The sequence below is a fragment of the Macaca nemestrina genome, chromosome 18 (assembly GCF_043159975.1).
Source record: "Macaca nemestrina isolate mMacNem1 chromosome 18, mMacNem.hap1, whole genome shotgun sequence".
Classification (NCBI taxonomy): domain Eukaryota; kingdom Metazoa; phylum Chordata; class Mammalia; order Primates; family Cercopithecidae; genus Macaca; species Macaca nemestrina.
The window spans coordinates 88,022,008-88,048,389 of record NC_092142.1 but is presented as its reverse complement, the minus strand read 5'-3'; the positions used below and the strand labels follow the sequence as shown (position 1 = coordinate 88,048,389).

Below are 26,382 nucleotides of genomic sequence, written 5' to 3'. Positions count from 1 at the left end.
GGAATCTCCAGAGAAGAAATAGTATAATTCTTTCAAAGACAAAGATTGGACTCTTCAAAGTTACAAAGCATGTAAGGAAACAAAGATGTGACCCCAAATTGAAGAAGTCTCAGGAAATCCAAATATCAGGACCACCAGACAAAGCCCTTCAAATAACTGCAACAAGCAGATTAAGGAATTTAGAAGAAAAGATGAACAACGTGGGGAAAATGGAGAATTGCAAAGAGAAGTGGAACTGCAAAAAATTGTAAAACTGAAAAACATGAGATCTGAAATGAATTCATTCAATAGACCAAATAACAAACAAGACACAGCAGAAAAGAGGAAAAAAGTCGCCGGGCGCGGTGGCTCACGCCTGTAATCCCAGCACTTTGGGAGGCCGAGGCGGGCGGATCACAAGGTCAGGAGATCGAGACCACGGTGAAACCCCGTCTCTACTAAAAATACAAAAAATTAGCCGGGTGTGGTTGTGGGCGCCTGTAGTCCCAGCTACTCGGGAGGCTGAGGCAGGAGAATGGCGTGAACCCGGGAGGCGGAGCTTGCAGTGAGCCGAGATCGCGCCACTGCACTCCAGCCTGGGTGACAGAGCGAGACTCCATCTCCAAAAAAAAAAAAAGAGGAAAAAAGTCAGACACAGTCAACGGGCGTGATCTACACTGATGTGCAGACGGCAAAGCAAAGACACAGGCGACCAGAGTGCGGGAGACGGCAGCACCCGCGGAGCAGCGCCCACAACACTGCCATCGAGGGAGGGTGGGGGAACAGACAAGCAGGCAGAGAGAGGACACGCTCGTGGACGGGAACACTCCACATTGTGAAGACGGCAGTTCTTCCCACACTGAGCTCCAGCTTCAAAGCAATCTTCCCAAAATTCCAGTAAGCTTCATTTTGCAGAAATTGATACACTTATCCTACGTTTTACATGAAAAGGCAAAGGACCCAGAAGATCCAAAATAAATTTCAAAAGGCAGATTAAAGGTGAGAACACACGGTTCCCAACTCCAAAACTGACATAAACCAGAAGTAATGAACACAGTGTGATGCTGTGTAAGATCAGACAAGAGACCCACAGAACACACTTGAGAGTCCAGAAACAAACCAACACACAGATATCTGGTCACGTGATTCTTGGCAAAGAAGCCAAGTCCCCAACGGGGGAAAGGACAAAAGGACAAATCTTTCTCACAAATGGCAACGACACACTGAATATCTCCACGAAGAAGGTGAATCCTAGACCCTACCTCACACCATATGCAAACTTAACCCAAAGTGGGTCAGAAACCTCTATGTATGAGCTAAAATTAGAAAACTTCTAAGAAAAAACGAAAGGGAATATCTTCATGACATGACCTGTGGTTTGGCAAAGACTTCTCTGATGAGATACAGCACAATCTATAAAGTTTAAAAATTGATAAAATGAATTTATTTTTAAAAATTTTTTATAAAATGAATTTCATCAAAATTAATGTGTTCTTCAAAAGACACATTAAGAAAATAAAAAGACAAGCTGCAGTTAAAGGGAATATTTGCAAACCATACATCTGAAAAGAGACTTGTATCCAGAATACACAGAGAACTCTTACAACTCAATAAGAAGACAAATAGCCCGATTTAAAAATGGTCAAAAGATTTCATTAGACAGTTCACCAAAGATTACATATGGATGCAAACAAGAACATAAAAAACAGCACTGGGCGCGGCGCTCACGCCTGTAATCCCGGCACTTTGGGAGGCTGAGGTGGGAGGATCCCTTGAGCTCAGGAGTGTGAGACCAGCCTGGGCAACATAGGGAGGCTCTGTCTCTACAAAAATAATTCAAAAGGAAAAAAGTAAAAATAAACATAAAAAATGTTCAACATCTGGCAGGGTGTGGTGGCTCACACCTATAATCACAGCACTTTGGGAGGCTGAGGCAGGCAGATTAGTTGAGGTCAGGAGTTCAAGACCAGCCTGGCCAACATGGTGACACCCCATCTCTATAAAAACACAAAAAATTAGCTGGGCCTGGAGCTGTGAACCTGTAATCCCAGTTGCTGAGATGGCTGAGGCAGGAGAAGTGCTTGAACCCAGGAGGTGGAGATTGCAGTGAGCCGAGACTGAGTCACTGCACTCCAGCCTGAGAGACAGAGCGAGACTCAGTCTCAAAAAAAAAGAAAAAAAAAAAGCTCAACATCAGTAGTCATTAGGGAAACACAAACTGAAGCCAGTGACAAGTGCTGGCAGGACGTAAAGAAATGAAAACTCTCATACGCTGCTGGTGAGAACATACAGCAACACAGCCGTTTTGGAAAACAGTTCGCCAGTTTCTTGTCTTTCTTTCTTTTTTTTTTTTTTTTTTTGAGACAGAGTCTTGCTGTTACCCAGGCTGGAGTGCAGTGGTGCGATCTTGGCTCACTGCAATTGCCGCCCCCTGGGTTCGAGCGATTCTCCTACCTCAGCCTCTTGACTAGCTGGGATTACAGGTGTGAACCACTGTGCCCGGCTAATTTTGTATTTTTAGTACAGACAGTTTCACCGTGTTGGTCAGGCTGGTCTCGAACTCCTGACCTCAAGGGATCCACCTGCCTCAGCCTCCCAAAGGGCTGGGATTTCAGGTGTGAGCCACCATGCCCAGCCAGTTTGCCAGTTTCTTAAAACATTAAACAGAGGCCGGGCACGGTGGCTCAAGCCTGTAATCCCAGCACTTTGGGAGGCTGAGACAGGAGGATCACGAGGTCAGGAGACTGAGACCACCCTGGCTAACATGGTGAAACCCCGTCTCTACTAAAAAATACAAAAAACTAGCTGGGCAAGGTGGCAGCGCCTGTAGTCCCAGCTACTCGGGAGGCTGAGCCAGGAGAATGGCGGGAACCCGGGAGGCGGAGCTTGCAGTGAGCTGAGATCCAGCCACTGCACTCCAGCCTGGGTGACAGAGCGAGACTTCGTCTCAAAAAAAAAAAAAAAACATTAAACAGAAAGTCACCATACAACCCATCAATTCTATCCCTCTGTGTCTATGTAAGATCAGTGAAAGCGTGTCTACAGAGATTTATATGTAAATGTTCACAGCAGCATTATTCATCATAGCCCCAAACTGAAACATTCCAAATGCCCATCAGATGGTGAATGGATGAGTCCACACGATGAAGTACTACTCAGGAACAAGCTACTAATGCACACAATAGAATATGGACGAAACTCAGAACCATCCTGCAAGTGAAAGAAGCTGGAATAAAAGACTGAGTGTGACGCAACCCATTTGCACACACTGCCATCTAAAACAAGGAAAGTCTAGAGGCAGAAAGCAGATTCACGGTTGCCAGGGGCTGGGAATTGGGGGGAAATGGACACTGGTTTGAGGGAATGGCTACATAATTCATAATTCACAATAGTGAATTTTACGGTGTGTGAATTGTATCTCGATAGAACTGTTTTTGAAAATAAAAACATTTTCAGTGAAACAAAATTGAGGGATATGTCAGCAAAGCTGCACTACAAGAACTACTGAAAAGAAGTTCTCCAGGCTGAAGGGAAATGAGCTACGGGGAAGCATGGTCCTTCCTGGAGAACCTCTGCAGGGACAAATGAAGGTACCAGAAGAGGAGACGCGTGGGTAATTTAACAAATTTAAGGACTCCTGATATGGTTTGACTGTGTCCCCACCCAAATCTCAGCTTGAACTGTTTCTCCCAGAATTCCCACATGTCGTGGGAGGCACCCAGGGGGAGGTAATTGAATTATGGGGGCCGGTCTTTCCTGTGCTATTCTCATGATAGTGAATAAGTCTCACAAGATCTGATGGGTTTATCAAGGTTTCTGCTTTTGTTTCTTCCTCATTTTATCTTGCTGCCGCCATGTAAGAAGTGCCTTTTGCCTTCCGCCATGATTCTGAGGCCTCCCCAGCCATGTGGAACTGTGAGTCCAATTAAACCTCTTTTTCTTCCCAGTCTTGGGTATGTCTTTATCAGCAGCGTGCACATGGACTAATACAGTAAATTGGTACCAGAAGAATGGGGCTGGGGGTGGATGAAACATGCAGCCACGTTTGAGAACTCTTCCGCAGTTTCCACTCAAATGAAACATATGTCTAGCCTGTGAGCCGGCACCAGGAGGTGCAGATCCAAGAGAAATGTCCACAGGGACATCTGTGTGAGAATGTTCATAGCAACCGTGACTTCTAATAGCCACAAACTGAAAACAATCCCAAATCTTTCAAGAGCAGAATGGATAAGCATACTGTGGCTTCTGCACACTATGAAATACAACACGGCAATGCAAAAAGAACAAACTGCATTTGATGCAACACACAGATCAACTGTCAAACAGTACAGTGAACCAGAACACAAACGTGACACTGAGGCACGGAAAACGGAGCACACGTGTAGAGGGACAGCGCTGAGGCGGGGAGAGCACGCGTGTAATAGGATGGTGCTGAGGAGGGGAGAGCACACACACAGCGGGACAAGGCTGAGGGGCGGGGAGCAGGCACAGAGGTGAAAGACACAAAGGATGGCATTTCTTGGAAGTCATCCAAATCTTCAGACGGCAGCTGCCGCCCTAAAGAAGGGCACTGAGAGCCGAGCGCGACCTCCTTCCTCCAGCACATCCCAATGTGTTGCCACACTTCCAAGACCTGTAGGACCTGGAGGCCCCTGAAGGGCGCCTTAACGTTTGACTAACTAGCAAGTGCTTCTGAGGCGGCAGGAGCAGGCCTGTTGCTCTAACCCGAGCTGCCACAGCACAGACCCCGCCAGATGGCAGTTCCCACGCAGGCTGCTCCGAGGAGTCACCCCCAGCCGCCCTGATTTGCTGCCCTGCCCTCCTGAGTCCATGCTGCGATCCTGAGGATGTCGGCCAGGGCAGCGCTGTCGGAGACAAGTGACTGATCTGAGCCTCTGGCGACTTTGATCTCTAGAGGCTGTGGCTGCACATCCATCTTCCGGCATCCTCCTCCTGTCCCCCAACCCCATCCGTCACCTGCAGGCACTGACACCCACAGCCCTCTATGCAGGATGACTTGAAGACACCGCGTCTAAGATTGTCCGATACCACCGCAGGTGTCTGGTCACCCCACACTTGTATCCTACACATTCTTCAATACAATCTTAGACAGAACCCCAATATTCAATAACGCTGACAGCTGGATTTTACACATAGAAATTTCTAAAGTCAGAAACCCTGAAACTTGGGAATTGATGGAAAAGAGCTGCAATCTTTTGTAGCCACAGCATCGAATTTGTTTAAATATTAAATTTTTGGCTGGGCATAGTGGCTCACGCCTGTAATCCCAGCACTTTGGGAGGCTGAGACAGGCGGATCACGAGGTCAGGAGTTCTAGACCAGCCTGGCCAACATAGTGAAAACCTGTCTCTACTAAAAATACAAAAAATTAGCTGGCTGTGGTGGCGGGCACCTGTAATCCCAGCTACTCAAGAGGCTGAGGCAGGAGAATTGCTTGAACCCAGGAGGCAGAGGTTGCAGTGAGCCAAGATCGCACCACTGCACTCCAGCCTGGCTGACAGTGCGAGACTCCATCTCAAAAAAAAAAAAAAAAAAAAAAAAAAAAAAATTAAGTTTTCACAGCATAGTTTAGAGAAAAATCTGAAGTAAGCGTCAAAAACAGTGCAGGTCTGAGGCTTTCCCGTGTCCATTAAAGGTCTGAGGTTTTCCTGTGTCCACTGAAGGTCTGAGGCTTTCCCGTGTCCATTAATGAGCCAGTCTGCAGTGTCCGGAATATGACAGCAGATGCCCAGGCAGAGACCCCAGGGCAGACACTCTCAGAGCAGAGACCCCAGAGCAGACACTCTCAGAGCAGAGATCCCTGGGCAGACGCCCTTGTGACACAGACCCCAGGGCAGGGACCCCCATGGCTGATGCCCCGGGCAGAGACGCCACAGCAGCAGCTCCCAAGCTGTGTGTGGGCACCAGAAAGAGCCAGGTGGTGTCATTCACACAGTGCTAGAGAAGAAGCAAGCTGAGAAAGTCCAGATCCTTGACAGCTGGTCTGTGCCAGCACCTGCACCCACCTGCCTCTCACCCTGAGAGTAACACACTCTTTACTGGGGAGGACGGAACCAACCTGCCCTTGGCTCCCTGGGAGATGCTCTGCCTCTGCCCCTGCAGCTGCATCTCACCCTGGCATGGTCCACGACAAAGGCCGTTGCTGCCTCTGCCCAAGTGACCATGGCAGACCAGCCACCGTCAGCGCCCGGGCAGCCCCCAACAGAGGTTCAGGGCCAGGCTGCCAAGGAGCAGGGGCTGAGGTGGGGCAGGTTGAGGAGGCCCAGTCACAGGCACAGAAACCGACACCCTCGACAGAGCTGTGACACCCTCGACAGAGCTGACAGCCAAAGGAAAGGAGGGGGCTCAAGGTGGAGAGGAGGGAACAGCCCCAGAGGAGCCCCCAGAGACACAGCAAAGGCACCGAAGGTCCCTACACACCAGGCGCTGCACCACCCACACACACAGGGAACTCACTGCAACCAAACCACCTTTGTGTTCACCAAGGACAGCTGTGTCCATTTAGGGCGCACCCCAGAGACAGCCATAGGGAGGGTCGGGCCACTAAGCCAGATCCCTACCGGGGGAGCCAGGACAGGTCTGGAGCAGAGCGCCAGGCAGACGTCTCCAGGATGGACCACACAGATGAGGCAACCTCAGTGTCTGCCATCTTAACCAGAGTGCTGTGTCGCAGCTGTGGTCAGTGCTGAGATGTCCATGAAAAATAAGGTCTGAAGCCAACAAGAATGTGGAGCGTGTCAGGGAGACGGGGTCCTGGGGAGGCTCTTCAGGAGGTGACCCTGGTGACGGGGCCCTCGGGAGGCTCTGTGGCTACAGGCGCCCTGGCAAGCAGTGGAGGGAGCTCACGGCTAATGACGCAAGTGTGTTGGCAGCCACCTCTCGTTGGCACGGCAGTAACTGCTAGATTTTAAAGAGGTCGTTCTCTAAAGCCCAGTGTTATCATCTGTGAAGAAACTGGCTCACTTGCTCTTAGAAAGCTGTTCTACATACTGGCTTCTCTTTCGAGACCTTCCCTCCAGTGGAGGCTGGAGAAGAGCCCCCTTCTCTTTTTGAAGTTTGTGCCCACTGTGAGCCAGGCTCCAGACCAGGCCAGACCCTCCTACACGCCCCTCGGGCTTATGTGGCCAGGACCCCTTATTTTCCGGGGATGAGACTAAAGGTCAGAGAGGTGGAGGGCCAGATGAGAGGCCTTCTCTCCACCTCCAGCCACTGTGTGGGGTCGGGGGCCCCACAGTGAAGAGGACGGGCCTCAGTGGCAGCAGCAAGAGGTGGGCGGGGCCTCCCAGCTGCCTCAGAAGCAATGGGGAGGTGGGTGGGGCCTCCCAGCTGCCTCAGAAGCAATGGGGAGGTGGGCGGGGCCTCTCAGCTGCAGCAGAAGCAGCAGGTGGGCGGGGCCTCCCAGCTGTCTCAGAGGCAATGGGGAGGTGGGCGGGGCCTCAGCTGCAGCAGAAGCAGCAGAGGGGAGGTGGGCGGGGCCTCTCAGCTGCAGCGGAAGCAGCAGAGGGGACGTGTGCGGGGTCTCTCAGCTGCAGCAGAAGCAGCAGAGGGGAGGTGGGCGGGGCCTCCCAGCTGTCTCAGAGGCAATGGTGAGGTGGGCGGGGCCTCTCAGCCGCAGCAGAAGCAGCAGAGGGGAGGTGGGCGGGGCCTCTCAGCTGCAGTAGAAGCAGCAGAAGGGAGGTGGGCGGGGCCTCTCAGCTGCAGCAGAGGGGAGGTGGGCGGGGCCTCAGCTGCAGCAGAGGGGAGGTGGGCGGGGCCTCTCAGTTGCAGCAGAGGGGAGGTGGGCGGGGCCTCTCAGCTGCAGCAGAAGCAGAAGCGAGGTGGGCGGGGCCGACCGCTCACAGGGCCCCCTTCCTGGAGAAATTCACACCGGACTAGGGTTTGAGTCCTGAGCTCCGGGTCAGAGGCCTCAGAGTTCCACACAGCTTTCAAGGGGGCCGGAAAGACTTCAGACAGGAAGAGTCCTGGCAAGAGCAGTGAGTGTGGGACCAGCCACTAGTGGCTGCTGTGCTCTGGGCTTTAGGACTGTGCCTCTGCTGGCCGGGACGTCTGCCCTGCAGGACAGCCCTGCACAGACCAGGAGCCCAACCCCAGGCATCTGGCCTCAGAGATGGGCTCTTCTGTGCTGAGAACGATCATGATACGACCCAAATCCTAAGGGCTTTTCCCTACATTCACTTTTTAAACTTTTTTTCCTGTGAATAAAAGGCGTATTCATTATATGGGCAGAGGTTGGAAAACATCCGTGGCCTCACCGGAGGGCTCCGCTTCACTACACCTGTGACATACGCACACTTCGTCCTTCCTGTGCCCCTCATGCCCTCTGCAGCCTGGTGAGTGGCTCTCGCCTGCAGTCAGCTGGAATGCACACAGGGCCACAGCAACTCCTAAAAGCCACCACCATCCCCAACTGACAGGAGAGGCCTGATGCTGCACACAGGGTCCCACCTCGAGCCCAGGTCCTCTCCCTCTAAAGCAGCATCCTCATCTGCCCTGGAGACAGCTCTGCACAGGCAAGGCTGCGCGTGGCAGCTTGGCGACGACTACTTCCACCCCAGGGCTGTGTGGCCAGTGCCACGTCCTCCCCTCCCTGCCTGCTCCAAGGGAGACACTACAGAGGAAGCGACGCAGAGGGGGGAAACAGAGACTCTGCAGCAGCCCTCCAGCTGGGCCAATACTCCAAAGTCACCCTCCCAGCCAGCAGCTCTCCAGCCGGGCCAGTACTCTGGAGTAACCAAGAGCTGCCACAGTGGCCACATCATAGCTCAAGGGGCCACGCCCTGCACCCTGTACCCCGAATGTGTCACCTCACGCAGTGGTGGGAACTGCAGGTGGGTGAAGCGAAGGACCTCAGGATGGGAGATTATCTTGGAATATCCGCATAGGCTGTACATAGAGAAGCCGAAGGAGCCCTGACTATGGAGAGAAGGAGGCCGTGTGCCTACAGAAGCAGAGCCGGACATGAAGCAGCTGGAGCCAAGGGCACAAGTGGCCTCTAGAAGCTGGAAGACGCAGGAACGGACTTTGTCCTGGAGCCTCCTGTCGGAGCAGCCCCACCATACCCAGCGTCAGCTCCGCAAGACTCATCTCAGAATCCTGGCCTCCAAGCATGTCAGAACAAACTCGCAGTATTTTAAACCAAGTGTGTGAGCGTCTGCCGCAGCCCCAGGAGCCCATCCACAGTCTCACTATTCACGGTTTCAGTGACGTGCGGCCCACTGCAGTCTCGCAACAGACGAGCACGGTGCCGGAACGTATTCTGGAGAGAGGAGAGCACTTTCCCATAACTTTATTACAGTACGTGGTTATAACTGTTCTGTTACTGTTAATCTCTTACTGTGCCTGACTTACTGATTCAGCATTATCATAGGTGCGTATGTATAGCAAAAAGCATTGTAAGTACAGGGTTCCATGCTACCCAGGGTCTCGGCATTGGCGTGTCCCCTGTGGATGGGGCGACTGCACACCAGGGAAAGGCACCTGGTCTGAGGGTGTGGCCAGAAGCCCTGACCCCAACCAGGGAAAGGCAGCTGGTCTGAGGGTGCGGCCAGGAGCCCTGACCCTGACTCACCTGCTGGGCGCTGAATTCAGGCATCATCACACAGGTGGCTCCCACCCAGAGAGGACAGAGCAGCGCATTGACCACACCGTGGACGTGGTGCAGTGGAAGCACGTGGAGGATCACGTCGTCTTTGGTCCATGCCCACTTGCGGACCAGCCCGGTCACCTGCAGGGGACAAGAGCGCAGCTGAGAGCAGGAACGAGACTGTGGTCCGCAGCAGCATACACAGACCTGGGGCTCAGGGACAGGAGCTCTGGGCCTCTCAGCTGAGGCAGGGGAAGAAGGCTGGCTCTTTGTTGCTCCCCTCTAGCAGCCTCTCAAGATGATGACGAAACCACAGCAGATCTGCTGGGTCACTCACTTACCCTGGGGACAGAGGACAGCACCACACACAGCCAGGGGCTTTAGGGAATTTAGACAGTGGGGGAGTGGCTCTGCAGACACCAGGCAGACAGAGCTGTGACTCAGCATCGCCATCCCCAGCTCCGCCCCTGCCCAAGCCTGGACTCAGGGATCCAGCGCCATTCAGGCTGGAATAGACTCCTAGCCCAACCACTGGCTCAGCTGACAGCACTGCCCTTGCAGAGCTCTGCCGATTTGTGAATTATTGTTACCTGCTCAGCCAGGACAGAACCCAGGGCCAGGCTCCTGAGCGCATCCTCAGCTCTTACTGAGAAGCTGCGTGAGGCACGGCCCACTGAATCCACCGTCCAGTCTCACGGAGGACACTGCCTGCTGCCTGCACAGGCTCCAGGGACAAGCACGTGTGAGTGCCACTCCCCTCAGCAAGGACAGAGGAGCCCATCCCTCCCGACAGGCGCGCTGCTTCCAGGAGTGACGGCGCAGGCCACGCAGGGCCTAGCCTGCAGCGTGTTCATGGTGCCTCCATCAACCCACGACTCCGTGGGGTCCACTTCCTGCCTTCCCCTTCGTGGCTTTCGGCTTTCATTTTTACTTTATTGCTTCAACCGCATAGGAAACTTTATGACACTATACAAATGACAAGTAAGTGGAGAGTTCTGTGAAGATATGACTGAGGTCACAGGACACAAAAATAACGAGTAAGACACAGGTGTACGTGGGGTCCCGACCAGGCATCCTAACATGTGGCTGGCCTCAGAAAAGCCCCTCAGCATCACAGGCAGTGAGTGGCCCCTTCTGACCTCATGCCACGTGGTCCTGGCGGGGTCACTCGGCGGCCCCTCGATCCCTCTACACCTGAAGGCTTCGCCCCTGCCTGAGCCGTCCTGCGTGGCCAGTGGCTACACCCTGCAGGCCTGCGTCCGTGTATCTCACACGGGTTTGCAGGACGGTGACAACCGTGAACGACTCCACAGAGAAGCAAATGAACAGATGTGCTTCTGGCCCGGAGCCCACCCAGAGTGCCGCGCCATGACCGATGCCATCGCAGCGAGGGGCCCGGAGCCCACCCGGAGTGCCGTGCCGTGACCGGTGCCATCGCGGCGAGGGGCCCGGAGCCCACCCGGAGTGCCGTGCCGTGACCGGTGCCATCGCGGCGAGGGGCGGCACTCACCACAGCCCTGATGTTTCGGTGCGTGCTCAGCACGCCCTTGGGCCTCCCTGTGGTCCCACTGGTGTAGATGATCATGGCGCCCTGGTCCCTCCACCCCTGCTCTGGGACGGGGACCTCTGCTGGTTCCTCTACTGCTCCAGTGTAGACGGCTGGCATGAGCGGCAGCAGCGGGACCCCCAGCTTCCTGACCACCGGGCTCAGGAGCTCCAGGTACTCCTGGCCGGCAAGGACCACAGAGCTCTGGGAGTCGCAGATGACATACTCCAGCTGGGCGGCGGGGTGCTTCCTGTAGAGGGGGACTGCCACACCGCCGCTCATCCACGAGGCCCACTGGGCCACCACGTAGGAGGCGTCGTTAGCGCACAGGAAGGAGACCCTCTCCCCCCGGAGGTCCCCGCCGACACACCCGCGGAGTCTGCAGATCTCCTGGGACAGGCGAAGGCTGCGGGAATAAAGCTCCCTGTACGTGTGGTGGCCATGCTGGTCAACCAGGGCGGTTCTGTCCCCAAAGGCCAGGGCGCGGGTGAACACAGGGGCGCTCCTGTCCGAGCGGGCCACTGGGGCTGTGTGGAGAAGGCCACTTCCTCTGTGTCTCACTGGAGCCAGCCGGCAGGAGGCCGAGGCACAGCCCAGGCGCCAGAAGGTGAGCATCACATGGGGCAGCATCGCACGGACAGGCATTCCCGGGAGCCTCCTGGGGCCAACCTGGAGAAAGGCAAGGCACAGCACGTGAGTGCCCAACCGTCCCATCCGAACGTAGCCACGACAGGATCTAAAACACCTCCCAGTACCCAGCCAGGTACGCCTGCTGCACCTTCAGTCAGGAGGCAGCACATCAGACAGGTCGCATCCAGCCTTCCTCGCCCACGCCACTGGAACATTCCGTACGCGCCCAGCATCTCAGCTTTCTATTTCACTTCACTAGTTTAAGGATTCCCAAATCACACAAGATTCTGAACAATGAAATAAACTAGGTAAGTTTATTTCAAGGAGAAGCATATAAAATTCAATACACTTAAGGTACATCTGAATAATGGGTTTTAGAATCTTGAGCCTGGAAAACCACCCATGAGAGGAGGAAGTGTGGAGAAGAGCTCAGTACGGCCCCTGCTCACAACAGGCATGGCCTGGAGACCTCGCCCCCGGGGCAGACACTGTCCCCGCTCACAACAGGCATGGCCTGGAGACCTCGCCCCCGGGGCAGACACTGTCCCCGCTCACAATAGGCATGGCCTGGAGACCCCACCCCCGGGGCAGACACGGCCCCCGCTCACAACAGGCATGGCCTGGAGACCTCGCCCCCGGGGCAGACACTGTCCCTGCTCACAAGAGGCATGGCCTGGAGACCTCACCCCCGGGGCAGACACTGTCCCTGCTCACAACAGGCATGGCCTGGAGACCTCGCCCCCGGGGCAGACACTGTCCCTGCTCACAACAGGCATGGCCTGGAGACCTCGCCCCCGGGGCAGACACTGTCCCTGCTCACAACAGGCATGGCCTGGAGACCCCACCCCTGGGGCAGACACGGCCCCTGCTCACAACAGGCATGGCCTGGAGACCTCGCCCCTGGGGCAGACATGGCCTCTGCTCACAACAGGCATGGCCTGGAGACCCCGCCCTTGAGGCAGACACGGCCCCCCCGCTCACAACAGGCATGGCCTGGAGACCTCGCCCCTGGGGCAGACATGGCCTCTGCTCACAACAGGCATGGCCTGGAGACCCCGCCCTTGAGGCAGACACGGCCCCCCGCTCACAACAGGCATGGCCTGGAGACCTCGCCCCCGGGGCAGACACAGCCTCTGCTCACAACAGGCATGGCCTGGAGACCTCGCCCCCGGGGCAGACACAGCCTCTGCTCACAACAGGCATGGCCTGGAGACCTCGCCCCCGGGGCAGACACTGTTCCCACTCACAACAGGCATGGCCTGGAGACCTCGCCCCCGGGGCAGACACTGTTCCCGCTCACAACAGGCATGGCCTGGAGACCTCGCCCCTGGGGCAGACACTGTTCCCGCTCACAACAGGCATGGCCTGGAGACCCCGCCCCCGGGGCAGACACAGTGCTGCCTCTCTCAGACCCTTCCCACACAGGAGCACAGTGGAAATGTGGTGAGGTGCCAAGGTTTTTTTTTTTTTTTTTTTTTTTTTTGGAGACAGGGTCTTGCTGTGTTGCCCAAGCTGGTGTAGTGATGCAATCATGGCTCACTGTAGTCTCGACTTCCTGGGCTCAAGCCATCCTCCACCCTCAGCCTCTCGAGTAGCTGGGCCCACAGGCATGTGATACCACACCCAGCTTTTTTTTTTTTTTTTTTTTTTTTGGTAGAGACAAGGTCTCACTGTGTTGCCCAGCCTGGTCCAAAGTCCTGGGGTTATGGTAGGTGTAAACCATGCTTTTTTCCTTCTTTTCTTTTCTTTCTCTCTCTCACTATGTTTTCTTTCTCTCTTTCCTATCTATCTGAGATGGAGTCTCACTCTATCTACCTACCTACCTACCTACCTACCTACCTACCTACCTATCTATCTATCTATGATGCAGTCTTGGTCTGTCACCCAGGCTGGAGTGCAATGGCATGATCTGGGCTCACCTACCTACCTACCTACCTATCTATCTATGATGCAGTCTTGGTCTGTCACCCAGGCTGGAGTGCAATGGCATGATCTGGGCTCACCTACCTACCTACCTACCTATCTATCTATGATGCAGTCTTGGTCTGTCACCCAGGCTGGAGTGCAATGGCATGATCTGGGCTCACTGCAACCTCTGTCTCCTGGGTTCAAGTGATTCTCCTGCCTCAGCCTCCTGAATAGCTGGGATTATAGGTGCGTGCCACCATGCCTGGTTAATTTTTGTATTGTTAGTAGAAATGAGGGGTTCACCGTGTTGACCAGACTGGTCTCCAACTCCCAACCTCCGGTGATCCACTCACCTCGGCCTCCCAAAGTGTTGAAATTACAGGCGTGAGCCACTGCGCCCAGCCAAGCCAAGCTTTAAACCAGGCAATTCACAGGGCTAGAGAATGTGTTTTAGGTTGAACTATAATTCTCCCCTTTCCCCCAAAAAACTTTACTAAATGACTAATAAATCAGCAGGAAGCAAGGGCTCGCTGGGAGGAGCTGTGCGGGCCCGCTGTCCGCTGGAATTCTTCATTCAGAGAAAGGAGACCGAGAACAAGCCAGGGCACAACGCTCCTGACGCGTGAGGGCTGGTCCAACTCTGCAACATGCATTGTGCAGCCAGAGGACACTGCCCACGGGACACCGCCCCAGGACGTGGACACAGGCCAGGGCAGAGCCCCCGCATTCCAGAGCGAGGAGAAGGGGTGGCACTTTCCACAAGGCTCCTGCATCCCTGGCCTTTTATAATCGAAGCTTTGCTCAACTCACGAGGGCACGGGACAATCTGCTTTCTCAGACTCTTTATGACCAGCAGAACTGACTATGTTTCCTTCCCTGCGCTGATGCGGCCTGCTGGGGTGAACAACAGTCACTCACTCTGGTTTCAAGCCCCCAGCTTCATAGCTCCTTCAGGTACTGCGCTGTCCCTACCTCAGCCTCTGAAGTAAGAATAGGCTGGTCTGCCTCCCTTCCTGGGGGAAGCACCCACTGGGTACTCAGGGGCCTCTGACAGCGTCCCAGGCCTGTGGCCCATGCGTAGTCAAGTTGTCCATGTGGTTCTCAGGGACTCTGAATGAGTATTATTTTGACAATGATGCTACCATCTAACACACATATATTAGATTAGGTTTCATCTCAGCATTTTGCCTCAACCACACTCTGTTCAGTAAACAAACAAGGCAACCACTTGTTCACACACAGAAAAGCAAAGGAGGCCAAGTTCAAAGTCACCCAGCTCCCGAGCCAGAGAGAGGTAAGGGAAAGCTCGCAGTTCACAAGAGCAGCAGGCACAGCTGCTTCAGCAGGTGGAGGGGCACGACAAGGCGAAGGCCTGCCCATGCTCCTCCTCCTGGGGCGGGCACCAGGACTGGCGCTGTAACCCGGAAGGCCGGCGAGGACACCTGCCAACGGGCATCTGTGCTGAGGACCCAGGCTGTGTGTCTAACGCTTCTCACAGGCACAACACTCAACACTCAATGGGGGAAGGGAAGCATGTTCATTTCCGAGCTAAAGACAACATTATAAAATAAAACCAAGGGGCAGCAGTGACCCCACGACCCTGTCGCGTCTCCTCCCGCACACCACGTCCCCTCTGCGGGATCTGCGCCCACGTTCCGCAGGCTCGCTCTCTCCAGCACAGCTCTTTCGTTAACTAGCGAGGGGAAAGCTACCGTGTCACTGCCTGCGGTTTGTACTAAACAGTTTTATTCTCTGCTCTTAGTCTGAAACCGTATACAACACTTCATCGTCACCTAACAAAACAAATCTCATGACAGTGAAAACTGTCAGAACCAAAGTATGTTTTGTGCTTGAGACCCTCAACTACTGCCCTTGGTTTCTGCTTGTTTGATTTGGGTGTCTGCCTCCTCTGCTAGCCTGGGGCTCTTAATGAAGCCCCTGTCCCAGCCAGCAGAGGGACCTCCTGCCTCTGGCCCAGGCCAGAGGAAAACGAGCCATGCAGGGCAGCACGGCTCCTTGGGCTGCCTGGACGTCCTGTGTGAGTCTTCTCTGAATTCTGCCAAACGGTCAGCCCTGTAGGCCACATCATCTCCTGACGTGAGGCACCCATGTTCTGCCCTCCACATCTGTTCAGAGGCAGGGCCATGGCTGGTCCGCCCACACACCCGCACTCTGCTACCATAGAGAAACCCAGAGAATGTCAAGGAAACAACTGGGCTTGACCAGACACAAGACACAAGATCAGCACGTGGGCTGTGCCAGCTTCAGAAAGCAGCAAACCAGGGCGGCCTCACCACGCTTCCTTCCTCACTTCCAACCAATCCTGCACCGCTTTACAGGTGTGAAGGCACGGAAACAAGGAGAATCCACACACAGAAAACCAACCAGGCACTGGGTGTTCTGGGTCACAGCCCCGAGGCCAGAATTCCGCTGCCGAGAGCCACAGGGAGTGTCTGGGGTGCGTGGTGCAGGGGACGGTGCTTTCTGGGGTGCCAAGGAGTGGAGCACTAGGGCGGCCGGCGATACTCACGAGTGGATATAGAAGATGCCTGTCATTGTCTGTAGCTGTTTCTCAATATGACAGAAGCACGTGAAAGGGGGATGACAGCTTTCCTCTAACTAAAGCTGCTGCTCAGAAAGGTTTCTGCAGACCACAAAGAACCGAGTTCCGACAAAGCGAGTTCATGCTTGTGCTGTGCACACGCTAACCACACGCTGAGCATACACAGCACACACCACCAGAGCACGCTAACCACACACTGGGCACACACAGCACACACCACCAGAGCACGCTAACCACACGCTGGGCACACACAGCACACACCACCAGAGCACGCTAACCACACGCTGAGCACACACAGCACACACCACCAGAGCACGCTAACCACACGCTGAGCACACACCACCAGAGCACAGCCCCCACTTTGGCATTTTTACAAATTCCTGGGTCACCCTGCAGCGTGAAGCCATGCAAGAGTCAGAGTGGATTCCCCACAAAACCCAGAGGTCAGCAGAGCTGGCGATGCAGATGTGCACAGCTGGGCTGGGCAAACTCAAAGTGCTGGCTGAGAAGAAACTGCTGTTCTCCTGGGCGGAATCCAGAGCCCTGCCTGTGGCTGGGCACTCCTGCCACCAACCCCTGGGAGGTGACAGACATGACTGGCCCCATGTGAGATGGTCCCAGCTCCCACAGAGCCCATGTGCTATGAGGAGAGGCCACGGGCAGGAGGGACAGAGGAGGGCCTGGTGGGGAAGCTTCCTACGGAGGCTGAGAAGGGCCCGGCCCAGCCAGCGTCTGCCGGGGGAAGGGGAGAGTCCTGGCACCTACGGCTGCGTTCACTCGGGGTGTCTAGGGCACAGATGCTAGGAAGTGACATTGCTGGGTCATCTTTAATTTTGAGAAATACTGACAAAGTCCCCTCCAACGAGGTGCTGATTTATTCTCCCACCAAGCATGTGGAAAACGGAACCAGCCCCATCAAACCAGCGTTTAAGTCCCTCAGGCTTGACACCAACAAGCACTCAATCATCAATTCTTTTCAGCACAGAGGTCAAATCCTCAGTCATCGGATCAGAGTCCTGCCTTGAACAAGCAGACAGAGTCTACTCAGGGCAGATGGCCATGAGCGGTGTTCCTGCACACCTCCCGGTCCAGAGGCACCGCAGCTCCCTCAGAGAGAACCCCACCTTTCAACCACCGGGACCCCTTCTACCGTGGGGCTCCCCATCACCACCAGGACCGAAGTGTTGGAGGGACACTGCCCACCAAACGAAGGGAGCTCAGCCAGGGGTCTCCACCCTCATCAGCCAGCTTCACACCCCTGCTACGTGGCACCCTGAAAACCCGAGGTCAGCCGCATCACCACGTGGCTGGGAGAGGACTCTAGTCAGAAGCTGAGAAAGGTGCATGAGCCAGGACAGCCTCCTTGGTGAAGGCGTGCTGGAACCACTGAGCCACTGAACACAGCTGCTCTCCAGCCCTCGCGGAGGGAGGCAGGCCCTCTCGGTATTCTAGCCATCAGGTTCTGAGATCAGACCACTCAGGCACTGGGGCTTTTCGGGAACACACATGCAGCGCCAGCGGGAGGCATCGTTTCCGTCTTCACCAGAGTGCTGGTTAACAGCAGAGTTTAGAGTTGCCACACGCTTCGACTTGAATGGCCGTTCTCTTTGTCCTCATTTCCTCACTGGCCTAGCCCTTCACTTCCCACCACTAAGATGGGACAGTAACAAGATCTGCCTCACAGGCTCCACGTGAGAATGTACGAATGGTCCGGCACAGGCCAGGCAGAAGACAAGTGGCAGCACCATGCTCAGCAGGGTGCTCCCCATGGAGCCTCACAACAAAAATTACTAGATCAGAACGACACCGGCATTCAAATGAAGGGGCTGGTTTCAACATGAATAAAGTGGCACCTGACCTGTTCACCACCACACCTGGCCCCCCACCCCAGACCTTGTGTTTGAAGTGGATGCCAGCACTTCCTCCTGTGGCTGCCCCGATGACGGTGTGGGGCAGGGGAGGGTGTGGGGCAGGGGAGGGTGTGGGGCAGGGGAGGGCTGTGCTTGGCCTGCAGGGCAGGATGCATTTCAGCATCACGCCTGTGGTTTGGGGGGTTGTTTTCAAAATTACATTTTTAAGTAGCAGACATTCACATTGCATTCATGAACAGGACATTCAAATCAAAAAAACCAAAAGGGAAAAATACACTTGAAACTCATATCGATTTTAGGAAGAAAAATATTATTTAAAAAATGCCATCTGGAAAGGTGACGCAACAATCCCAAGCCCACAGTTTAATCTACCATTTGTGTCTGCCTTGAGAGGACGGTTCAGAGCCAAAGGAGTGAGAGCAAGGGAAGCCTCATCTTATGTCCCCAAACACCTGCAGAAAGAACACTGGCCTGAGCCAGGCTTCACGCCAGGAAGCTCCCAGGGTCCAGCGGTAGTAACACCTGAACACCTGTGCTCCTGGGCCCACCATGTGAACCCCCTCCTCAACAAGGTCTCAGCCCTGGGCCCTATCACGAATGTCTGTCCTCGCAGGCTGGGAAAGCAACAACAATTCGTGTTCCCCTCTCTAAACGCGTTCCCTTTCTGGCAAATTCCTAAACATTCTTCCAAGCCCAGTTCAAATATCACCTCGTCTTTTTTAGTTTTATTATTTATTGAGACCGTGTCTTGCTCTACCGCCCACGCTGGAGTGCAATGGTACTGTCGTGGGTCACTGCAGCCTCCGATTCCTGGGCTCGAGTGATCCTCCTGCCTCAGCCTCCTGAGTAGCTGGAACTGCAGGTGTACACCACCACACCCGGCTAATTTTTACATTTTTTGTAGAGACAGGGTTCTCACCATGTTGCCCAGGCTGGTCTTGAACTCCCGGCCAGAAGTGATCCTCCTGACTTTGCTGCCCAGAGGGCTGGGATTGCAGCCAGAAGCCACTGCACCTGGCCTGCCTGCTGGAATTTAGACTTAGGACGGCAACATCAACTCCTGACCGCACCGGCCTCAGCCCTGTAAACCTTCCCTCTCTCCAGGGAATGGGTTCCCCTGCAGGGCCTTCCAAATACTTCACGGCCGCACGTCGCCATCGTTTGCTCACGGATCTACCTGCCCTCAGGAGCCAGGCCGGCTATGAAGCTGTGCCCCACGCGCCCAGCAAGGTGCACGCAGCAAACAACTCAAACGGAGAGTACTTCAAGGGTGACTTCTGAGGCCCAATGAGAAACGGAAGTGAACGTATTCCAGACACAACCGAACACGGTACTCTGAGGATGCCTGCACACGGACCCCGCCGGCTCGACCGTCTCACCGGGCCCGGCGTCAGCACGGCTTCTCTCCCCCGACCCCGCGCGGGGGGCCCCGCTCCCCACCGGACACTAGAGGCTCGGCGGCCCGGGAAGGCCGACGCCCGGCCCCAGGCGGCTCGCGGGGAAGCGGCCGCGCCACGGGCCACGGCTCAAGCCCAGCTGCGGCCCAGGTGCGGGCGCCGGAACCCGCGCCCCCAAGAGCTCTGCGCCCGGCCGACCCCGCCTCGGTCCCGTGGGCCCCGCCGCCCGCACCTACAAGACGGCCGCGGTCGCGGGGCAAGATCTGCCTCGCCCCAGCTCTTCCTCGTCCTCCGCCGCGCGCGCGCCGGAGTCGGGCCGGGTCCTCCCCGGTCGTGAGTCGGGCCGGAACCGCTTCCGGCGCCCAACAGCGTCCCCGGCGCGGCGCGTCCGTCGCCCAAGCGCGTCCCCCCGGCGCGTCCCCGTGGCGGCGGGTTCCGGGCGCGCGCGTTCCCCTCTCCCACCTGTCCCGTTGTGGCCGGGTCGGGGCCGCGGGATTTTCGTGAACCGTGGCCGAGGCAGGCGCCGTGGTCTCCGCCAGCCCCAGGCTGCCCCGATCAGAACGCCGCGCGGGACCGCTCCGAACGCGGATTGCTGGGCCTCGCCCCGTCCTCCCAAAAGGGGGTCCCTGGGCTCTGGGGCTGGGGGTCTGCGCGCCGAGCTCCTGCCTTATTTATTATTATTATTATTATTATTATTATTATTATTATTATTATTTTGAGATGGAGTCTCGCTCTGTCACCCAAGGCTGGAGTGCAGTGGTGCGATCTCGGCTCACCGCAACCTCCGCCTCCCAGGTTCAAGTGATTCTCCTGCCTCAGCCTCCCGAGTCGCTGGGACTACAGGCGCCCGCCATCATGCCTGCCTAATTTTTGTATTTCTTGGGTGATTTTAAACGGACCGCATTTGAGAATCTCTCCTCGAAGGGACTTGGGAATCAGGACACGGATATGAAGCTAGACTGTTGGAGGGCAGTGGCGGGAAACATTTAAAGCCAGACACAAAGTCCAGTTGGCTGAAATGTGAGGGTTTTTTTTCCCCTAAAATAAATACAAATAACACAAAGACATGTACTGGCAAACAGTAGTACAAATTATCTGCAGAACCGTCCGGGTGTGGTGGCTCACGCCTGTAATCCCAGCACTTTGGGAGGCTGAGGTGGGCAGATCACGAGGTCAGGAGTTCAAGACCAGCCTGACCAACATGGTGAAACCCTGTCTCTCCTAAAACTACAGAAATTAGCTGGGCTTGGTGATGGGCGCCTGGAATCCCAGTTACTTGGAAGGCCGAGGCAGGAGAATCTCTTGAGCCTGGGAGGAGGTGGAGATTGCAGTAAGCTGAGATTACACCACTGCACTCCAGCCTGGGCAACAGAGTGAGACTGTCTCAAAAAATAAATAAAAATAAAAATAAAAAATTATCTGCAGAACCTTGCACACTGTTTTTCTGTAAGTATATTATTTTCTCTGTCCATCTTCCTCTCTGGTGATGATTGTTGGGGCAGCAGCTGTGTCCTTGGAAAGCTCAGGAAAGGGCATTTCAGAAGCCCGAGGGTGGTTTTCCTGGGAGGAAGGAGCTGGATCTGGGGGAAGTTTGTAATACAGAGTGTGGGAGAACAAACCCAAACTTCTAGTGCCTCTGGTTGCCACCCTGCTAGGTATCATACAGAAAAAGCAAGTCCAATCCTCTGCCACTGGGACGGACTTGATCTGGTGTCAGAATTCTGTCTGCTTCCAGGACTCAGCAGGCTGAATGGTGTTTCCAACGAGGGCAGTAGGAAGAGTAAGGAGGGCGTCTAACATCGGGATTCAGCCCCAGGCTGTGTGTGCGCAAATTTCTGTCCCTGGGAAGTTGCAGAGCTCAGGCCGGGTCGCCCACCTGGGGACAGGACTTGGGTCAGGGTGACACCTCCCATGGTCCTTGGCCGTGGCTCTGTGAGGGTGGCAGTGGGGGAGGGTGCAGTCTCCGAGAAATGGCCCAGTCATCCTATGAGCGGGGTCCCAGCCGTGCCTCGGCTCTGGTCAGCATCATAGTGGCAGGTGGGAAGCAGGAGCAGTCAGGAATTAGCAGACATTGGAGGACAGCTTCCAGCCAGAGAGATGGGGCTGAAAACCCGCAGAACAACTGCAGAGAGCCAGGCTGTGCAGAGTGAAGAGATCCCCAAACCACCCCCTGTTAATACCCTCAGAGAAACAAGAGAAGCGACAGCCCCCGTGAGTCCAGAGCGAGATGCCCCAAGAAAGAGCGTTCCGGTAACATAAAGGGGGGACCGGGGGGGCAAGATGTCCCGAAAAAGAACATTCCAGTAACATAAATGGGGGCGGGGGTCGAGATACCCTGAGAAAGAACGTTCCAGTAACATAAAGGGGGGCGGGGGGCGAGATACCCTGAGAAAGAACGTTCCACCGGAGGCACGGTGGCTCAAGCCTGTAGTCCCAGCACTTTGGGAGGCCAAGACGGGCGGATCACGAGGTCAGGAGATTGAGACCATCCTGGCTAACACAGTGAAACCCCGTCTCTACTGAAAGTACCAAAAATTAGCCGGGTGAGGTGGCAGGTGCCTGTAGTCCCAGCTATATGGGAGGCTGAGCCAGGAGAATGGCATGAACCCGGGAGGCGGAGCTTGTAGTGAGCCGAGATAGCGCCACTGTACTCCAGCCTGGGCGACAGAGCAAGACTCCGTCTCAAAAAAGAAAAGAAGGGTCAGTGGCAGAGATAGCGAAGGGCCGGCAGGAGGGCAGAGGGCACCCTCTGGAGGAGACCAGGCTCTGCACATCGGGCCACTCAAAGTCATGGGTAGGGAGCACACCTTCCAGTGCCCAGGGGCTTGCTGTGAAAGTAAGTGGGGTCCAACTGAAGCCCCCTAACTCCAGGAGCTCACGCCAAGGCCCCCATCCACTGGCCATGTTCACACCTCACCATGTGGCCCCTCTGACCACATCTGCGCCTCGCCCGTGTGCTCCTCTGACCACATCTGTGCCCCATGGGGCCAGAAAACAGCTGCTGATCCCCCAAAGCCCAGAGAAGTTCCTTGTGGCTTCATTTTCCCTCGTCCCTAGGAGGCTGGATCCCAGCCAGTGCTCCATGGGCAGGAGGCTGCCCTCCCACCTGCTCCTCCACAGTCCTCATTTTGGACAATTGCATTTTTAAAACTTTAAATTATTACAAGTAATATACTCACCGTAAAGAAGACAGATGGAAAACCCCAGATAAACATAAACAGTCAAGCCCCCAAACCACCCAGAACGCTTGCCTTGCCCCAGTCGTGCTCCCTGACACGTGTGTGCATGTCCGTGAGCATGGCGTGTATTTGTGCAGGTCACGATGTTCATGTGCATCTTTGCACTCCCTTCCACCCCTGCTTCTTCCTTTACTGCCTAAGGCCCATGTCACGGGGATGGGAATTTTGGCATTTGACCTGGAAGCATTTGCCCCACCTGGGCTTGGAAAGAGTTCTGGGCAGGCCCTTAAAGTTTGCAGGAGCCTCCAGAGGACCTAAACATAGCTTAGATGCTGAGTCCATTGCACACACACCCAGAGTCATACACACAAGCCCTGGGCCATTGGCCCTGAGGCCGACCTCCCTCCCAGAAGGTGATGTCACCAAAGCTGACTGCTGGGGCCACGCGTTGGACATGGGCACGATGGGGGCAGGCCCAGGTGGAAGGAACGCCAGGCACGGGCACGTAGTGACCTCAGCCCTGGACATGACACGCTTTCCCCACAAGGAAGAGACACACAGGCCTCACCGGGCGAAGCTGTCCAAGTGCCAAACACGTGTGCCGGCAGCTGACCCTGGCTTGGCACAGGCCCGGCTCCCAGGGTCTGGCTTCTACATGTGGAGCGGTGGGCACAGCTGCCAGCTCTGCACAGCAGCTGCGAGGGGAGGCCTGGCTGCCGCCTTCTGGGACCTGTGGCGGGGACGCTTTTCCTGGAGCCTGGAAACCTTTCCAGATCCTCCCTCCTCCTGCCACACTCCTCCTCCTCAGGCCTCCCTCCTCCCTCTGCCTTCTCCAGCAGCCCTGAGCCCCGCAGGGTCCTCTCATCACTCAGCGCCAGGCCCGAGGCACCACCTGCACCATCAGAGCAGTGGCCTGTCCCCACGGTTTGTGCCAAATCAGGGCAGACCCAGCGTTGTCTGTGGGTGTGTGGGCCAAGGTCCTGTTGGCCGCATAGTTTGCGGGTCTCCAAGCCTCTGTTTTGACCCCAGAGAGTGAGCCAGCTGGTGCCACCAGCAGGAGGGACCCAGAGATTCTGAGAAACCCAGAGGCTGGACGCCCGTGTCCGAGCTGCAACAGCTCCCACGGGAGAGAACCCTGGGACATGGTGAGGCCCCACGTGAGCCAGGGAACGCCTGGCCTTGAACAGCAGAAAACACAGACGCCCCCAGCTAATGGAGTTCCTGCGAAGTCGCGCTGTATTCCAGCAGACAGGCCCGCTGGCCTGAGGAAGTCACACGCACGTCCCTCTGCGCTTGGCCCTGTTGGGTTTTTGCACCACCTCCCAGACGTCCTGTAGCTGGCACAGATCTCCCGCACGGTCATTGCCTGAATCTCCCACACGGGCATTGCCGGGCTCCGCGGAAGGGTGGAGGAGGGGCACCGGGGAGCACCTGGCCTATCTGGCTGCAGTGGTGGCATTTTAGGAGCCAGAGTCCAGGGCCCGGATGGGACAGATTTAGGGCTTTGGGGGAGCAAGGTGGTGAGGATGAAGATGAAAACAGGGTGAAAATGGGGGGTGGGGTGGGCCCACAAGCGGGCAGGCCTTGAAACCATCTCACCACAGAACATTCTCGGGGTGCCCCGGCCACGGGTCCAGGAGGAGCCACCCCCAGGGGAGGCTGGGTTTCCACAGGTCCTAGGTTCCCGGGGCTGGGAGCCCAGACGACAGGACTGAGCCACTGAGGGGGACAGAATCCATTTGGTGGAGTGACGTGAAGCCCTGGAAATAAAACCAGGTGGCTTTTTAAAAATAACACAAAATAGGCCGGGCGCGGTGGCTCAAGCCTGTAATCCCAGCACTTTGGGAGGCCGAGATGGGTGGATCACGAGGTCAGGAGATCGAGACCATCCTGGCTAACACGGTGAAACCCCGTCTCTACTAAAAAATACAAAAAACTAGCCGGGCGAAGTGGCGGGCGCCTGTAGTCCCAGCTACTCGGGAGGCTGAGGCAGGAGAATGGCTAAACCCGGGAGGCGGAGCTTGCAGTGAGCTGAGATCCGGCCACTGCACTCCAGCCTGGGCGACAGAGCGAGACTCTGTCTCAAAAAAAAAATTAAATAAATAAATAAAATAACACAAAATAACATAAAAAATAAACATAACATAAAAATAACATAAAAATGACACTAGGGAGGAGAAAAACCACACAGCCATCTCTTATACAAGGGGTTCACGTCCCCAGACCCCTGGGGATGCCTAAACCCCACAGGTCCTATGTGTTTTTGATCTGACAGCAGAGGCAGCTCCTGGGGGACTCACGGGTGCAGAGCGTCCACTATGTGAATCTACTGGACAAACGGAGGATCCCGTTCCCGGTGGACAGGGCGGGGGCGTCAGAGTTCGTCAAGCCGTGTACAATTTAAAACTTACGAATTGTTTAGTTTTAGAATTTTCCATTTAATAATTTTGGAGCTCTGTTGACCATGGATAACTGAAACTGCAGGAAAAGGGAAATCCTGGGCCGGGCACAGTGGCTCATGCCTATCATCCCAGCACTGTGGGAGGCCAAGGCAGGTGGATCACCTGAGGTCAGGAGTTCAAAACCAGCCTGGCCAACGTGGAGAAACGCCATCTCTACTAAAAGTAAAAAAAAAATTAGCTGGGCATGGTGGTGTACGCCTGTGATCCCAGCTGCTCGGGAGGCTGAGGCAGGAGAATGACTTGAACCCAGGAGGCCGAGACTGCACCATTACACTCCAACCTGGGCAACAGAGCAAGACTCCATCTCAAAAAAAAAGAAAAAAGGAAACCCTGGCTAAGCAGGGATGTCTGCATTTTCCTGTTTGTTTTTCAGACCTTCATGCCCTTGGAGATGCCGTTGGAGCTTCCTGGCAGTGTTGACCAAGTTGCCCCTCCCTTCCTGACAACCTTGGCCTCAGCGCTCACCTTCTGAGCTCACCCTGCTGAAGGCTCACCTTCTGGGCTCACCCTGCTGCGGGGTAGCCAGAAGAGCCCCAGGGGCAGGTGCCAGCCTTCAGGAGGGGTTGTGCCTTTTCTGTTCCAGAATCAGGGGAGGGTCCTTCCTACCAAGCGTGCCAGTCTTCTTTTCATCCAGGGCTCCTGGGATCTCTGAAAATGCTGGAGATTTCAGTGAAGGCCCAGAGGGGGCTCGATCCGACCTGAGGCGAGCCCTGGAGTTTGCCGGGGGCAGTTTATGGAGGCCCCCCGACAATGGAGTTTGCTGGGTGTAGCTTATAGAGGCCCCCCGACAATGAGTGTAGCTTATAGAGCTCCCACCCCCACAGTGGTCTTGCCAATGGCTGCACCCTCTTTCAATTTCCAGATGAGGATCCAAGAGGTGCTGTGGTCACAGTGATGAAGGTGGGGCCTGGGATTGCAGCCCAGCAACCACCTGGGCCCAGCCCTGCGATGCGTCCTCAAGGCAGGAGCTGGGCTGGCTGCACGGGGGCCACCTACAGAGTCATTTCTGGCTGCCTTGCCTGGGGTCCGGGGCCTGAGCCTGACTCCGTGAATGAGTGGTGCTGATGGAGGCTCCAGGACGTCCTGCGGGATGTGCAGACACACTGGGGGCGCCCATCTCAACGTCACCGAGTCCTGGGGCCTCTCTCCTCCTGGAGAACCCCAGGGAAGCCAAGTGATGCCACACAAGGGCAATGTTGAATTTTGTAATTTTTAAACGTAGTTTATTGGCAAGCATGGACGT

General features: G+C 55.6%; 1 protein-coding gene across 9 annotated transcripts in view; it reads right to left on the bottom strand.

Moving 5' to 3' along the window:
• LOC105488855 (acyl-CoA synthetase family member 3) overlaps nucleotides 1-19,879 on the bottom strand; it is a 71,456-nt gene extending 51,577 nt beyond the window's left edge. For 7 of the 9 annotated variants that reach the window (XM_011753327.3, XM_024795061.2, XM_071085115.1 and 4 more), the window contains exons 1-3: nucleotides 19,731-19,858; nucleotides 11,094-11,798; nucleotides 9,569-9,724 (exon numbers count right to left, since the gene is read on the bottom strand). In XM_011753327.3, the coding sequence (XP_011751629.1) occupies nucleotides 9,569-9,724; nucleotides 11,094-11,774 (837 nt within the window). In that variant the 5' untranslated portion in view covers nucleotides 11,775-11,798; nucleotides 19,731-19,858. Of the gene's footprint in view, nucleotides 1-9,568; nucleotides 9,725-11,093; nucleotides 11,799-19,730 lie in introns of all 9 variants that reach the window. The other 2 variants (XM_011753325.3, XM_024795065.2) reach the window with 2 other exon arrangements.
• Between the last annotated feature and the right edge of the window lie 6,503 nt (nucleotides 19,880-26,382).